This window comes from Rana temporaria, chromosome 4, assembly GCF_905171775.1.
Source record: "Rana temporaria chromosome 4, aRanTem1.1, whole genome shotgun sequence".
In the NCBI taxonomy this organism is placed as follows: domain Eukaryota; kingdom Metazoa; phylum Chordata; class Amphibia; order Anura; family Ranidae; genus Rana; species Rana temporaria.
The window spans coordinates 117,135,566-117,150,919 of NC_053492.1; the positions used below are offsets into that span (position 1 = coordinate 117,135,566).

General features: G+C 40.0%; 1 protein-coding gene across 1 annotated transcript in view; it reads left to right on the top strand.

The window, feature by feature from the left end:
* The window catches only part of FARP2 (FERM, ARH/RhoGEF and pleckstrin domain protein 2), a 172,075-nt gene that overhangs the window by 121,135 nt on the left and 35,586 nt on the right, over positions 1 to 15,354 (top strand). Inside the window, exons 14-18 of the mRNA XM_040348878.1 lie at positions 6,012 to 6,148; positions 8,118 to 8,204; positions 12,179 to 12,321; positions 13,500 to 13,575; positions 14,104 to 14,341. Coding sequence (XP_040204812.1) covers positions 6,012 to 6,148; positions 8,118 to 8,204; positions 12,179 to 12,321; positions 13,500 to 13,575; positions 14,104 to 14,341 — 681 coding nt within the window. The remainder of the gene's footprint in view (positions 1 to 6,011; positions 6,149 to 8,117; positions 8,205 to 12,178; positions 12,322 to 13,499; positions 13,576 to 14,103; positions 14,342 to 15,354) is intronic.

Consider the following 15,354-nt stretch of genomic DNA (forward strand, 5'->3'; position numbering starts at 1 on the left):
GTGCAGGGTACACTTCTACAAGATTAAAGAATAAATCATAAGGACGGCCAGCATGCAGTATTCCATCTTGTTGAATGATACTCAATTTTATGCTCTGACCGGATCTCTCTCACCAAATCCTGGCTATGAGGCATTCTTTAAAACCACTAACATCCCTCCTGCAAGAGAGACACATTAAATACCAATGGCGGTTCCCAATCTTGCTTCGGGTCCATCATGAAGGCAAGACTGTTCTTTTCTGCATTCTGGGGGTTTTACCGGCTTTACTGAGTGTCTTGGAACTTCCTCAGGTCTCTCTGCCGTATTGGGCCTTCTCACCTACTACATGCAAGCCTACCATTTCTTCCACAATGGCAGAAGCAAGGCAAGAACAAACATCCCAGATCCTCTTCCCAACTACCTCAGGATGGTTGACTCTGACCTGGCTCATTATACTGCACTAAACTCTTTAACCGCTTGAGGACCACCGCACGACGATATACGTCAGCAAAATGGCACGGCTGGGCACAAGGGTGTATATGTACGTCCCCTTTAAGATCCCAGCTGTGGGTCGCAAACATGACACCGGCAGCGCTCTCATAACCCAGTCCTCTTCTCCGTGACTGTCCCTGCGTGAACAGTGGACCCGATCGCCACCGATGTCGTGCGATCGGGTCACAGAGAAGAAGAACGGGGAGAGGTAAGTGTAAACAAACCTCTCCCCGTGCTTCCTAGTGGGCCTGTCACTGATCGTCTGTTCCCTGTCATAGGGAACGACGATCAGTGATGTCACACGCCCAGCCACGCCCCCCCACAGTAAGAATCACTCCCTTAGGGAACACTTAACCCCCTACAGCGCCCCCTCCTGGTTAACCCCTTTACAGCCAGTGTCATTTTTAGAGTAACCGGTGCATTTTTATAGCACTATTCGCTGTGAAAATGACAATGGTCCCAAAATACAGTCAAATGTGTCCGATGTGTCTGCCATAATGTCGCAGTCAAGATAAAAACGCTGATCGCTGCCATTACTAGAAAAAAACTAATTATTAATAAAAATGCAATAAAACTATCCCCTATTTTGGTAGACGCTATAAATTTTGCACAAACCAATCAATAAACGCTTATTGTGGTGTGTTTTTTTTTTTTTTTTTTTTACCAAAAATATGTAGAAGAATACGTATCGACCTAAACTGAGGAAAAGAAAATGTTTTTTTATATAATTTTTGTGGATATTTATTATAGCAAAAAGTAAAAATATTGTATTTTTTTCAAAATGTGCGCTATATTTTATAAAAACCGCAAAAAATAAAAACCCCAGAGGTGATCAAATACCACCAAAAGAAAGCTCTATTTGTGGGGAAAAAGGACACCAATTTTGTTCGGGGGCCATGTCGCACGACCGTGCAATTGTCAGTTAAAGCGACACCGTGCCGAATTGCAAAAAGTGGCCTGGTCTTTAAGCTACCTAATGGTCCAGGGCTTAAGTGGTTAAGAGGGGTTTTTTTTTGTTTGTTTTTCTCTGTTTCGAGACCAGGACAGTTCCCTGCCGTCACCCAGGGTTGATACCTTGCACCTGTGATCCTTTTAGGGTCCGATTTCTCTATTGTTCCAAGTTCCTTGTGAATAACATTTTAGTTATGTTTTCTAACCTGATTTTTGTCTTCAGCTGCTGTGAGAACTCATGTTCTGAACTTATCCAAACCCAGGTTTATATCTATGTTTATCCCCTTAACCCCCTACCTCTGCTCCTCTACAGCTTTGTTTCCCTATGAAACCTCTTGAGGCCTCAGGACGTCCATACTGACATAGCTGGGAGGAATATATGTTCTATAGTCTATGATCTCGGACATGTGGTTTACAATCTGTTTCTTGTTGTCTTGGTTTCCACTGTCCACCCATGGACCCCCAGGACCGGGAGAAGCTCCTGGTGCTTTGTTAGATTTCCCCTCTTTGGAATTATAGTGCGTGATTATGCACTATACTTTTAATATACAATTTTACCCTTCATGGATATTGTTACCTTTTTTCTGTGGTCAAGTGCTGCCACCTAATGGCCTTTCATTTTCCCCTGATTTTTCTTCTTTCTCTACTCTTTCTCCTTTTCCTACTTATCTCTCCTCACCAATTTCCTATTACCTCTTTCTATTGAGCGAATCTGATATGGTCTTTTGCCATATGAGTATTTTTGGACAACTTCTCTTGCAACTGCTTTTATTTTTATTTATTTTCTTCTTACTACAGCCATGACGTCCCATGACGATATTCCATTATCCTCTGGTAATTGCAGAGGTTTAAAAGCCAGATTTTATACCATTTTAATAGAGTGCAAGCCAAAATGTTGCTTCTCTAGGAGATGCAGTTTCGTTCGAGTTATTCCTGTCCTCAATTATCGCTACTATCACTGATGGTACCACAGTACGAACCCACAAGCCAAATCAAAATGGGTTTCCATAGCTTTTCATAAAAAACGTTCAACCCCAAGGTTCTAGACTCCCTTATTGATCCTTCTGGTAGATCTATCTTCGTTAAACTAAAATCAAACTCGTCTATTTTTACAGTAGCCAACATGTATACCTAACCAGGACCAAGGTAATTTTATGTCTCGTGTTCTAAACAAATTACAAATTACTTTCTTTCGGTGGTCCTTGCTTCATCAACGTGGCTTTATCCCGACCGTTGACGCCTCCTCAGGTAAGTATTCCTTTCCTCACTCCACTCCCACATGCATCAAATCACTTCTACACTTCGCACAACTGGTGGATGTCTGGCGTGTACAACATTCCTTTGAGAGAGACTACAGCTGTTCTTCAGTGACCCACAACTTGTATAGCCATATCCATTACTACTTTGTCTCCCAATCCCTACAAGATCTTCCCATTAAAGCGACCCTAGGCAACCCTGTGGTCTGACCTGCTCCTATCCACCTACGTTTAACACAATCCCCTAAGGCCCACAGGAAGTTCTCATGGCATCTCAATGACAATTTGTTAAAAGACGCACCATGTATAGCAGCGATCAAACTAGCGATCCATGACTTTGTCCTGGGTCACAGGTCTGATGATACTAGCCCATTGGTTAAATAGGAGGCTCTAAAGTGCGTGCTCCGTGGGGTTTTTAGATAACACGGTTCCCGATTTGAAGAAAGCTAGGACTGCTGACATTGCCGACTTCTCCCTACCCTGGAACTTACCCACAAATGGGCCTTAGACCCTTATGTGTTTATGTAGACATATCCAATGCGCGGCATGACTTGCTCAGGATTCTAGACTCTCATTCCCTTATAAGGCGCGCAACTCATTATTTCTCAGCTAATAAATGTGGGCAACAGCTGGCGAAGATCCTCCACCCATGCCCACCACGTTGCCCGGTACAACTCATCCATACCGCCGACCAACAGTGAATCTGTAATTCCCAAGGTATCTCATTGGCCTTCCAGCAATATTACTCCAACTTGTATAACTTGCCCCTCCAGCCTGGTACTACACTGACAAGTTCACAATTGGCCACTATGAAGGAATTCATTCTAGAGACCGCCCTGCCGATGGATGCAGAAGAGGCCTCAGATTTAGACAAACCATTGTCTGATCCAGAGTTTCTGGGTGGCATTAAAGGTCTGAGGCCTGGGAAATGTCCTGGCCCGGATGGATTCTCGCCCCAGTTTTTATAAAGTGTTCGCCCCTTTTCTTGCTCTGTTATTATTGACGGCATTTAAAGTAGATTTAAACCCTTTTTCTGTCACAATGTAGAGTATAAGATTTCCTATCATCTGTGCCCAGTCTTGCCACAAAGAGTTAATCCAGCTCTGAGAAATCCTCTTCTTTTTTTCAGTGAGATAAATAGACAAACGGGAGAAAACTTTTGTCCATTCTTCCCCCTTGCTTTGAATGACAGGTTATTTACATATCTCATGCACAGCCTGAGACGAGCATTATTTTTTAAACCCCACTCCCTAGGGGTTATATAAATGAGTAAGGTGTCAGCTCCTGCTGCAGTGAATAAATAATTATGTGAAGGAAAAAAATACATAAAAAATCTGAGTCTCCTACCAGGGCTGTGAATTAAAAATTTAAATATTATGAATGTATAATGAAAAAACCCAAAGGTTGGCGCTGCGCTAAAAAATTAGTGATAAAAAAGTGATGAGTGATGTTATGAACAAACAAACGAAAGATATGTAGCAGCTAGCACTAAAATGTGTACAACAAATTAACAAGCATAAATATAAAAAGCAGTGCAGCGCTGTTAATAGTGATAGAATGCTTAAATACAATTAAGTAAACAAACTTTATGCAGTTTTTTGGCAACATAACTGTAAGTGCATTACTTATATTAAATCTTACCTTTGGTTTAAACGGTATGCACTATGAAAAGTTTCTTTTGTTCCAATTTATGACACCCGGATCGATTGCTGAGGTTTAATATTGCTGAAAAGTTATTGGGAGACCAGACTTCCCATAGGCTCTATAAGACTGGTGGAAAACAGTCTTTACCTCTGGTAAGCGGTTAATCCTATCTTCACGAATTGCATGGGTGAACACCTTTTCACAGCAATCAAGATCTCATCACATCTTGCTAATTAAGGAATTTTTTTCACACCAGATTGAGACACTTTTTAATTTTGGGTTTTTAAACGGACTTTGCTGTTTTTTCTATCACTTATTCATTTAATTTATTTGGACTCTTTCTCTTATCAAAGAGCTTTTTTGTTTACACTGTTTTTACTTAATTGTATTTAAGCATTCTATCACTATTAACAGCGCTGCACTGCTATTTATATTATGAATGTATGGCGCGTCTCCACACCTGCTGTGCAATGTGTATGCAATGCACCAATATATTCAAAAAAACATAAAACACAATTAAGGCCAAGAAATGTCCTCACAAAGTGAGCAAACTGCAATGTGAAAGGTCCATAGACTTCACTGCTTCCCATAAGCAGCAATAATTATGCAAGTGCTGTGCTGACTGTGGGTGTATCAAAAACTGCTGTTGTGCTCATAAGAAAATGTCTGTTCAATATTCCTCAAATCTTAAACCACTAGTGGTCATAATTAAACCATAAATTGCAAAATTAAAAAATTGTAGAAAGCAATAAGATGCTGAATATAGTTCCACACAATGTTGGTAAGTTGTGACTTTTGTGAAATCGTCAAACGCTGGTCATCCGGTAGAAATCAAGGTGCTCCCCCTGTAGGTCCCCACTCTCTAGAGCTGAATACCCCTGTAGGGGTGATGAACGAAAAGGTAGTGGGATGGACGGGCCGCTCCTCTCTCTGTCAGATGATCACCTCCTCCTGTACCAGTTCCGATCCACCGCTTTAGTCCAGATGGATATTCATCTATTGCCGGCGTTTCTCATAGGCAAATAACAGACAGAAAAATGCCTGCATGGTGTAGTATTTAAAAAATGTGGATTTATTGTTTAAAAAGGTCTCAGTAGACTAAATACCATGCAAGGTATTAATAAACACAAGGGTAAGTAAAAAAAACTTTCCGACTCACACTGGGGATATAAAGTGCTAACAGCGTGCGTTCCAACGCTGCAGTCCCCTGAACCAGATAGGACGTAAGACTGGTTACTGACGCGTTTCGTCATGTGACTTTTTCAAATGTGATCATATTCCCTATGTGGGTTGACTGTGGAGATGAGTAAAATGTTTGGCAGTTTTCCACATCATCTGTTTGATTTTGGAGGCCTTTCCTCTGCTGTTACTCCTTGACCTCCTGATTCCTGTGGCAATCTAGGGTTGCCAAAGATATTCTATATGCTATTTGTTATACGTTTTAACTGTCACGAGGGTTCATTGTGTAATTAATATTTTGCCATTATTGTATTTACCATATTTTAATGTTCTACGTTGTTGGAACATGCTGCTTCATAAATTAAAAAATGTAAAAAAGATTCTGCAAAATGTAATAAAATAATTTGCTATTTGTGAAACTCAATTTCACATTATACTCATGCTGCAAGTATACAATGGTGTAAAAATAAGTTTTGCTTATGGTTTAATATGTCTTCTGTCTCTGTGTAGATTATCAGTTGTCCCCGGTTACATTGAGGCTGCCTTCCTCCCATTCCCAGCCTGGCAGTTCCCCATTGCTGAGTCCTTCATTAAGTGACACTGGAAGTGCCAGGACATATGATGCTGAAGAATCACCTGAGATCAAGGTAGGGGCAGTCTGTGGTAATAACTGCATAAACCACTTTCTAGCCAGCCTGGCCCAATATCTGTTTCTGTTTCTTTTGTTTTACTTTCAACTTAAAGCAAAAATTATGTCATTGTTTAAATGTTTGTACTTCGTATGAGGTTATAATTTTAGGCTGCATTAATAACTACTTGAGCTTTATTGGCTAGTAGACACTGAAATTCATGGGCTTTTGGCACACTGAGGATTTTACAGTGGTTGCTGGCAGAATTTTTTTTTTTTTTTTTTGCTGTATTCATATAATACTCTGAGGAGGCTTGCTCTAAAACACCCAGTAGGCATGACACAGCGAAATTTGTAGTCACAGCCTCTTCTGATAGAGATGGAGCTCCGCTGATGACACTGAAGGGTTCTGCCTGTTTGTAATGGTGTCGCCCATTCTGATGCACTGGATTGACCAATGGCTTCCATTTACTGGGCTTTGCATATGTAAAAGGAATTAAAGAGCAATACTTGCATTATGAGCCTGAGCAAAGCCATGAACTACTCCCAGAATGCGAAAACAAATGTTGGAAATAAATTGCATGACTTCTGAGTCCTGACCAAAATTTCAAGTGAAATTTAAAAGTGAGCCTCTAAATCTGACATCTTTTTAGGCTATATATTCTTAACGCTGTGGAATAAGTACAGTGTAGATAGGTTGTTTAAGATATTGCTATAGCAAGAAATGAGCTTGAAGGCCACCTCCCAGTTATCTTTTAATAATAAAGGGATATCCTCCCTCTGTAGAATAAGAATTCTATTGATCAAAATAAATTGCCTTGACTTTAAGCAGAACTTATTTTTCTTTATCATTCGTTGAGGGACACAGCTTGATGATTATGCAACCTAGGGGTTATCCTGCCTCCTAAACTAAAGGCCAACCCCCTTAATGTTTTAACCCTCCTTGTCTCAGACCTGCTCAGATTTGCTTAGTGTCCTCAGGAGAGGGGCACCTTTTCTTCATCTCTGATGCTGTTCTTTTGAAAGATTTTTCTGCTATGAATATCTGCTGGTACTTTTAGGCTAAAATTCTTAATTTCCCCAATCAGCCTCCTGCGCTCAAAAAATTGCCATAGGGTAAATTGAAGAAGAGGGAAATCTTCACAAATCATGCCACTTCTTTGGCTGTGCTGCCACTCTCAACAGGTCAAGGAAAATCCAGGAGGGACGCTAAAAGAAAACAAGAACAGAGGGCGCACCAGCCTTGTGCATTACCTTTGCAACACTAAAATGTATTAAAAATAAAATAATGTACTCGCAAACGAGTGGTACAAATCAAATAGATAATGCAAAGTCAATCATTGGCCTCATCCAGCAGGATCTGCTGGCCAGTAAACTTGGGTGGGAAGAAAAAGTCCATAGTGAACTCGCGTGTTTCGAGGGTGGCACTCTTCCTCAGAGCTCTGTTTGATTGTTTCCACCCCTCCGTTTGTTCTGCTTTTAGATATCCCTTAATTATCAAGCTGTGTCCCTCCAGGGGTGATTCTTTAATTGGAGCACATCAAGGGGCACTGCTCTCTCCTCTCTTATGCGGAGCAGCTGCAAGATGGGAGGGGGTTAAAACTCAAGGGGGCTGATCTTAAGTTTTCTATGTGCCTAACCCATTTCTTCTGTAGATAGCAGAATAACCCCTATCATCCATCTGTGTCCCTTAATGGACGATGGATAAAGAGAATTTATAGCGAATACAAAAATCCTGCAACCCACACCACACCTCCCTCCCTTTTTTTCCCCTCTCATCATACATAATTTATTCCTGGGGCCTTCTTGTGAAAATAAAGTGGTGTGCATGGCAATCTTGGGTAATCTTCTACTTAAACATATTTTTTTTCTCTGTGACTTTATGTATAATGTACACACACACGTTCAGGTAATAGATAAATTCCTACTTCTAACTTTTATATAAAATGTAATTTGTAAAATTTAAAATGCAATTTGTTTTATATTAGCAGCAGATGGATGAGGCCTATTACATCACCAAAGAAATACTGAGCACAGAAACTTCTCATCTAAAGGATATTGAAGTCATAAACGTGGTAGGTATGCAACAGAGAATGTTGTCATATTTCCTATTGAGTTTTTCAATTGCAATGTTTTCCATTTACTTTAGTGATTATGAAGAGACACATTTTAGTGTTGGAAGTTTAGATGGGGTCATTTGTTAGAATCTGATATGTCAATGTTCCTTTATGTTCTTGATGCACATACTGTACATTCTTCCTAGGCAATTCATTATCCTACAGTTTTGTCTTCAAAGACTGTGGGGGATAATTATCAACACTGGAGCAAACACAATCTGGAGAAGTATAAATATTATTTGCTCGAGGGATGATGGCGCTGCTATCCTGGTACTGGACTGTAACACACTAGATTATGGGCAAGTGATTAATCAAATCAAATAAATGGTGTTGGGTTCCTTCCTGTGGTTAAGCTCATGTGTGCAGCCACCATTAGGATATAAGGTCCCCCTTTTTATTGGTGTGCGGTATATGCCCGCCAGGTCTCCTATTTATATGTTGACCCTATATCTCATCCAAAGACCAATGGAGACTGTTTGCAAAGAGAAACGAGAAAAAGTGCAAAGTGTGCAAAAAGTGCAATGGAAGAGGAATAGTCAGTACTTCTGTGTCCTTAAATGACAATTAAAATTGGGAATGTCACTTCCAGTAGAATCTGTAAGTGTCCACCCCAAATTCAAAATTGCCCAATTCTGTGAGCTAAAAAAGTGTATTCCCTCATGTAGTAGAAAAGAATGTGGTTTGTACACATAAAGTGTTGGTTTTGGTAGAATGTGTATACGTGACACAAATTAGGTGTGATATGCTTATTGCCTGTACCATGCACCAGGCATAAATGTAATTATTGTTGCTCAATAAAAATTAATAATGATATAACTTAAAAAATATATGACATGAAAAAATATATATATGATTTCATCAACCATCAAACAATTAATTAAAGTGCTCTGTGCTAGTGATTCTTCTGTGAGAATGAGTGCCAATCTGAGTGCCCTCAGATCGGATTTGGCTAATAAAAATAAAAAATGTTGAAATATTCACGTTGGTTATGGATTCCTCAATTAGTGATTAAATTCAAGTATTCAAAATATAATTCAAACAAAAATATTATGATAGAAGTTAACTCTCGCCGTCTCTTATAGAAATTCAAAACAAACAAAAGACAGTATCTAAAGAAGCCGTGCAGTCCTCAATTCAGGCTAATTGCGCAGTACAATCCCCAGCTGATGTATACGGTAAATTCTTATCCTGTTGCAAATCACTTTCCCGTATCCCCTCTCTGGCGTGGCTGACGATTCCCCCCAATGTGTCCCCACTCACCGGACAGATGTCCCCTCAAGGGGGTGTAGAGCTTGTCTGAATTAGCTTCAGTGAGCTGTCAGATGGTTACCTCTCCTGTCGGTCTGGTGCGGGACAGCGTTTTCCCCATATGCCGTATCTTTTCTCTTGGGGTGATGATCGTATAAAAAATAAAAAGAAATCCACATGGGATAGTACGTTCAATACTTGGTGATCGATTTTATTGCAAAAGGGATCAAACCAAGTACACAAGTGGTTAAAAATACCATAAAAACAGTAAAAAAATGTTAACAAACTAAAAATAAAAACCGTTTTGGGTAACGGTAGGTGTAGGACAACGTCCAGTGTTCCGCCTTTGAAAAAGTCCTATTGACGAAACTAGTCAGGTGACTTAGCTTCTATCACGTCACACGCAAGCATGCACCGCCAACAGACACTTCCGGGTACGGACCACAGAGCTGTGGAGCGCAAACAGCCACACGTGCTAAGGCTACCGCACTGGACTGTCCCACAGAACCCGGATAGTGCACAACGAGGCGGAACACTGGACGTTGTCCTACACCTACCGTTACCCAAAACGGTTTTTATTTTTAGTTTGTTAACATTTTTTTACTGTTTTTATGGTATTTTTAACCACTTGTGTACTTGGTTTGATCCCTTTTGCAATAAAATCGATCACCAAGTATTGAACGTACTATCCCATGTGGATTTCTTTTTATTTTTTATACGATCATCACCCCAAGAGAAAAGATACGGCATATGGGGAAAACGCCGTCCCGCACCAGACCGACAGGAGAGGTAACCATCTGACAGCTCACTGAAGCTAATTCAGACAAGCTCTACACCCCCTTGAGGGGACATCTGTCCGGTGAGTGGGGACACATTGGGGGGAATCGTCAGCCACGCCAGAGAGGGGATACGGGAAAGTGATTTGCAACAGGATAAGAATTTACCGTATACATCAGCTGGGGATTGTACTGCGCAATTAGCCTGAATTGAGGACTGCACGGCTTCTTTAGATACTGTCTTTTGTTTGTTTTGAATTTCTATAAGAGACGGCGAGAGTTAACTTCTATCATAATATTTTTGTTTGAATTATATTTTGAATACTTGAATTTAATCACTAATTGAGGAATCCATAACCAACGTGAATATTTCAACATTTTTTATTTTTATTAGCCAAATCCGATCTGAGGGCACTCAGATTGGCACTCATTCTCACAGAAGAATCACTAGCACAGAGCACTTTAATTAATTGTTTGATGGTTGATGAAATCATATATATATTTTTTCATGTCATATATTTTTTAAGTTATATCATTATTAATTTTTATTGAGCAACAATAATTACATTTATGCCTGGTGCATGATACAGGCAATAAGCATATCACACCTAATTTGTGTCACGTATACACATTCTACCAAAACCAACACTTTATGTGTACAAACCACATTCTTTTCTACTACATGAGGGAATACACTTTTTTAGCTCACAGAATTGGGCAATTTTGAATTTGGGGTGGACACTTACAGATTCTACTGGAAGTGACATTCCCAATTTTAATTGTCATTTAAGGACACAGAAGTACTGACTATTCCTCTTCCATTGCACTTTTTGCACACTTTGCACTTTTTCTCGTTTCTCTTTGCAAACAGTCTCCATTGGTCTTTGGATGAGATATAGGGTCAACATATAAATAGGAGACCTGGCGGGCATATACCGCACACCAATAAAAAGGGGGACCTTATATCCTAATGGTGGCTGCACACATGAGCTTAACCACAGGAAGGAACCCAACACCATTTATTTGATTTGATTAATCACTTGCCCATAATCTAGTGTGTTACAGTCCAGTACCAGGATAGCAGCGCCATCATCCCTCGAGCAAATAATATTTATATTCCTTAACCCTCAGTTGAGGGTACCCACAGGGAGGCTGCAGCGTTTAAATATTTAGTCCTAGCGCGGAAATATCTAATTATTGGTTTACAATCTGGAGAAGCTGTGCATGGCAACCAATCGGCTCGTGGCTTCAGCTTGTTCAGTTGAACTTTAAGGCCTCATGCGCACTGGACGTATTTACAGCAGCTGTTTTCAGCTTGAGATGTTTTTTTTTACAGTCAAAAAACTCTCCAGCATGCTATCCTATGTGTCCATGCACACATAGGCTGTTGTCAACTGTTTTTGGCGGGGGCATAAAAAAAAACTGAAACTAGTAGGTTCTGAGTGGAGTTTTTTAGCTGTAAAAACGCTTTAACGTCAAACGCAGATAAACGCTCAAGAACGTGGCTCACCTAGGTTGTTAACGTTTTTGATCCCATTGATATAAAATAAAGTAAAAAAACGCTAAACGCTGAAAAGCCCTAAAAAATGCTATTGCAAATACGCTGAAAAAACGTTGAGAAACTCGCTGTGAAGCTACTGGCGTTTTTTTAACATTTATAATAATTTCCAGTGTGCATGAGGCCTTAAAAGAGTGAAGCTGATTGCTATGTGTGGCTGCTCCAGATTCTAATTCCAGTTTTGATAAATTCTCCTCCTATGAAAAGGAAGTGTTTTTTTCAGTGTCCCAACAATGTGGACTAATGTTTTGTTTGTTATTAAAGCATTTTACTGTATACCTAGTATTCTGTCTGTGGCCTCTTTTGTGGTTTCCTCTGTGACACATAATAGATATATTTTTCCTTGACAGTGGTTACACAGGGCACTCTGTAAAAGTGGGGAACTCCATGAGACCTTGGAACAGCAGATGAAACCTTTATTTTCTTGCTTGGAGCCAATAAGACATTTTCATGAGGAATTTTTGCACCAGCTGGAGGACGTCCTTAACCTTTGGTATTTATTGTACCTTACAGACTGAGCAGTGATGGCTGTTGTACTTAGACCTAGTTTATACATTGTATAAACTGCACAGAATACTTTTCTCTGTAATTTTCTTGTGCTCAGTCTACTTCCCAATCTTCACCTATGACTATGAGCTGCAAGCATAAACCAAAAGAAAGTCCTAAATAAAAGAAAAAAACAAAAAAACTTTTTTTTTTTTTTTGCCATAGAGCAGCTTGTGAACTGGTACTGTTTATAACACATCCAAATGTCTGGCTGCTCCTTCTCTTTTTTTTCCTAATCGTCCTTCATAGGCTACAACCAACCAAGGCCTTGCTTTATTTTCTTCTATACAACACAATAAAGTTGGTTTTTGTTAAATATTGGTACACATCCAGTGTTGCCATCCTACCAGATTTAAATTTACTGACACAACATCCAAAATTCACTGGCACAGCAAAGTTTTTACTGGCATTTCCAAAAGTTACAAAATTACAGTTTTAAGTGCAAATTAAAGTATTTCGGCTACAAAAAAACACAATATGCAATTAGCAATATGATTTAAGGTAGATAATAAGACAAAACCTATTTCTTGTTTTATTTTCGATATAGTAAGTAGCTCAGGGACAGGAGATAGGAGGGCAAGAAATTATAATGGGCGGCACACACACATAAAACTGACTCTCCCAGTGACACTGACAGCAGTGTGATGCAGCACAGGTGATGATGAGACCTCACTGACACAAAAAAATGTCAGTGACAGTCTCTCTCCAAGCCTAGTGGTCCCTCCAATCTAAACAGCACTGATGCTCTCGATCCCATACTGACGGTCCCGTTGCCGAGGCTTTGCCCACTACAGCTTGGCTCCATTGCACCATGACATCACACGACATGCTCAGGCACCCTCGGGCTTTCACACTGGAGGGAATAGGGACAGATTTTTAAGGGCGTATTGCAGACACTATTTTTAACGCTATAGCACCTGAAATACGCTCCAGTGTAAAGGGGTCTTAGGGAGTCATTGAGATATACACGTCGTGCAACATATCCTTTCAAAGTCGGAGAGTATGTCACACCAGTGGGAACCGGGCTTTAGTCAGACAGGTACCATTTGGTATTTGAAGAAAGCTGTTCATAGTGCTTCTACATACTGTAGATACTGTTTACTCTTTTTACTCTCATGTTTGCAGGGAAGGAAAATCTGCACATACTAAGGACATGCAAATACTTGGAGATTTCATGTTAAGGAAAATGACTGCCTTGCGGGTGAGATTATGAGTATGTACATCTGTTTCCTGTTTGTTACTGAGAATTTGTAGCTCACCCGATCCATGCTATACAGTAAAATATGCAGGTTATATGCAGCAGGGAAAGGCGATCAACGATTAACTGCATTTATTTTTATAGAGTGAGGAAAAGTTAGAACCTCTGTCAGGATCTTATTGCTGCCTACAGCCCCAATGCGAAAACCTCCCCTCCTTCTTTTTTTTTTTTTTTTTTTTGTTTATCCCACTAACAACATTATGACAAAGGTAGAAAGTGGAGGGAACTCTCCTTACATAGATAACAATAAAAACTAACAGAGGCTCTAACATTTTTATTCTATCCAGGACATGTATTTAGGCTGCAGTTCCACTTTATGCCAAACCATGAAGTGAATCCAAATATACCATGAAATTGCATCCTATATCATACTTTAAAAGACTGCGGTTCCATTTACATTAAAGTGATCCATCATGTTTTACATTCATTCATTTTACCAGCTCTTCATGTTTCTACTTGTGTCTGTTATAGGCATTGCTCCCATCATTGCATAAATTAGAAGAAGTCTTTCTGGAGATGCAAAGGAAAACTCATAGGAAGCACGAGGTGGATGTTCTATTGCAGGAATTTGAACAGCAGAGATTATGTTATTTGCCACTTAGCTGTCTTCTGTTGAAGCCTCTGCAGCGCCCCCTGCAGTATGAAAAATTACTAGAGCGGCTGTGTCGCCATTATCCGCCTTCACACCATGATTACAACAACTGCCAAAGTAAGCTTTCCTTGTCTACTGAGTTAACCAGGCAACATACATATTCCAATCAATTATTAAAGTGTAAACTGTAACAATGAACTTCTGTTATGTGTTTCCTCTGGATTGGTTTAACCACTTGCCAACCAGGCCAATTTTTTTGCTTGAAAAGCATATAGAACCCCCCAAACATTATATATGTTTTTTTAGCAGAGACCCTAGAGAATACAATGGCGGTCATTGAAACTTTTTATGTCACGCGGTATTTGCGCAGCAATTTTTCAAACATGTTTTTTTGGGGGAATGCTTTAAAAAAACAAAACGTTAAGTTAGCCCATTTTTTATTGCATAATGTGAAAGATGAAGTTACACTGAGTAAATAGATACCTAACATGTCACGCTTCAAAATTGCATACGCTTGTGGAATGCCGCCAAACTTCGGTACTTAAAAATCCCCATAGTCAACGCTTTAAATTTTTGTACTGGTTACATGTTTTCAGTTACAGAGGAGGTCTAGGGCTAGAATTATTGCTCTCGCTCGAACGTTCACTGCGACACCTCACATGTGTTGTTTGAACACCGTTTTCATTTGTGGGCGAGACTTGCGTATGAGATCGCTTCTGCGTGTGCGAGCACACAGGGACAGAGGCACTTAAAAAAAATAAAAAAAGTTAATTTTTCTTAAAAATAGTTTTGACACTTTTAAAAAATAAAACATTTTTTGATCACTTTTATCCCTATTTCAAGGAATGTAAACATCCCTTGTAATAGTAATATGGCATGACAGGTCCTCTTTAAAGTGAGATATGGGGTCAATAAAACCCCACATCTCACCTCTAGGCTGGGATTTTAACAGGCTTGCCTGTACAAGGTGGGACGTACTTCCTTACAGGCAGGGCTCAAGTCCTGCGGGAACACATGGGAACGGAGTTCCTGCACTTTTTTCACAGCAGGAACTCAGTTCCCTTTGCAGGACTAGAGCAGCCAAGGGCAGCCGAGCCGCCCAACCAATCCTTCACTAAGCGGCGATGCCC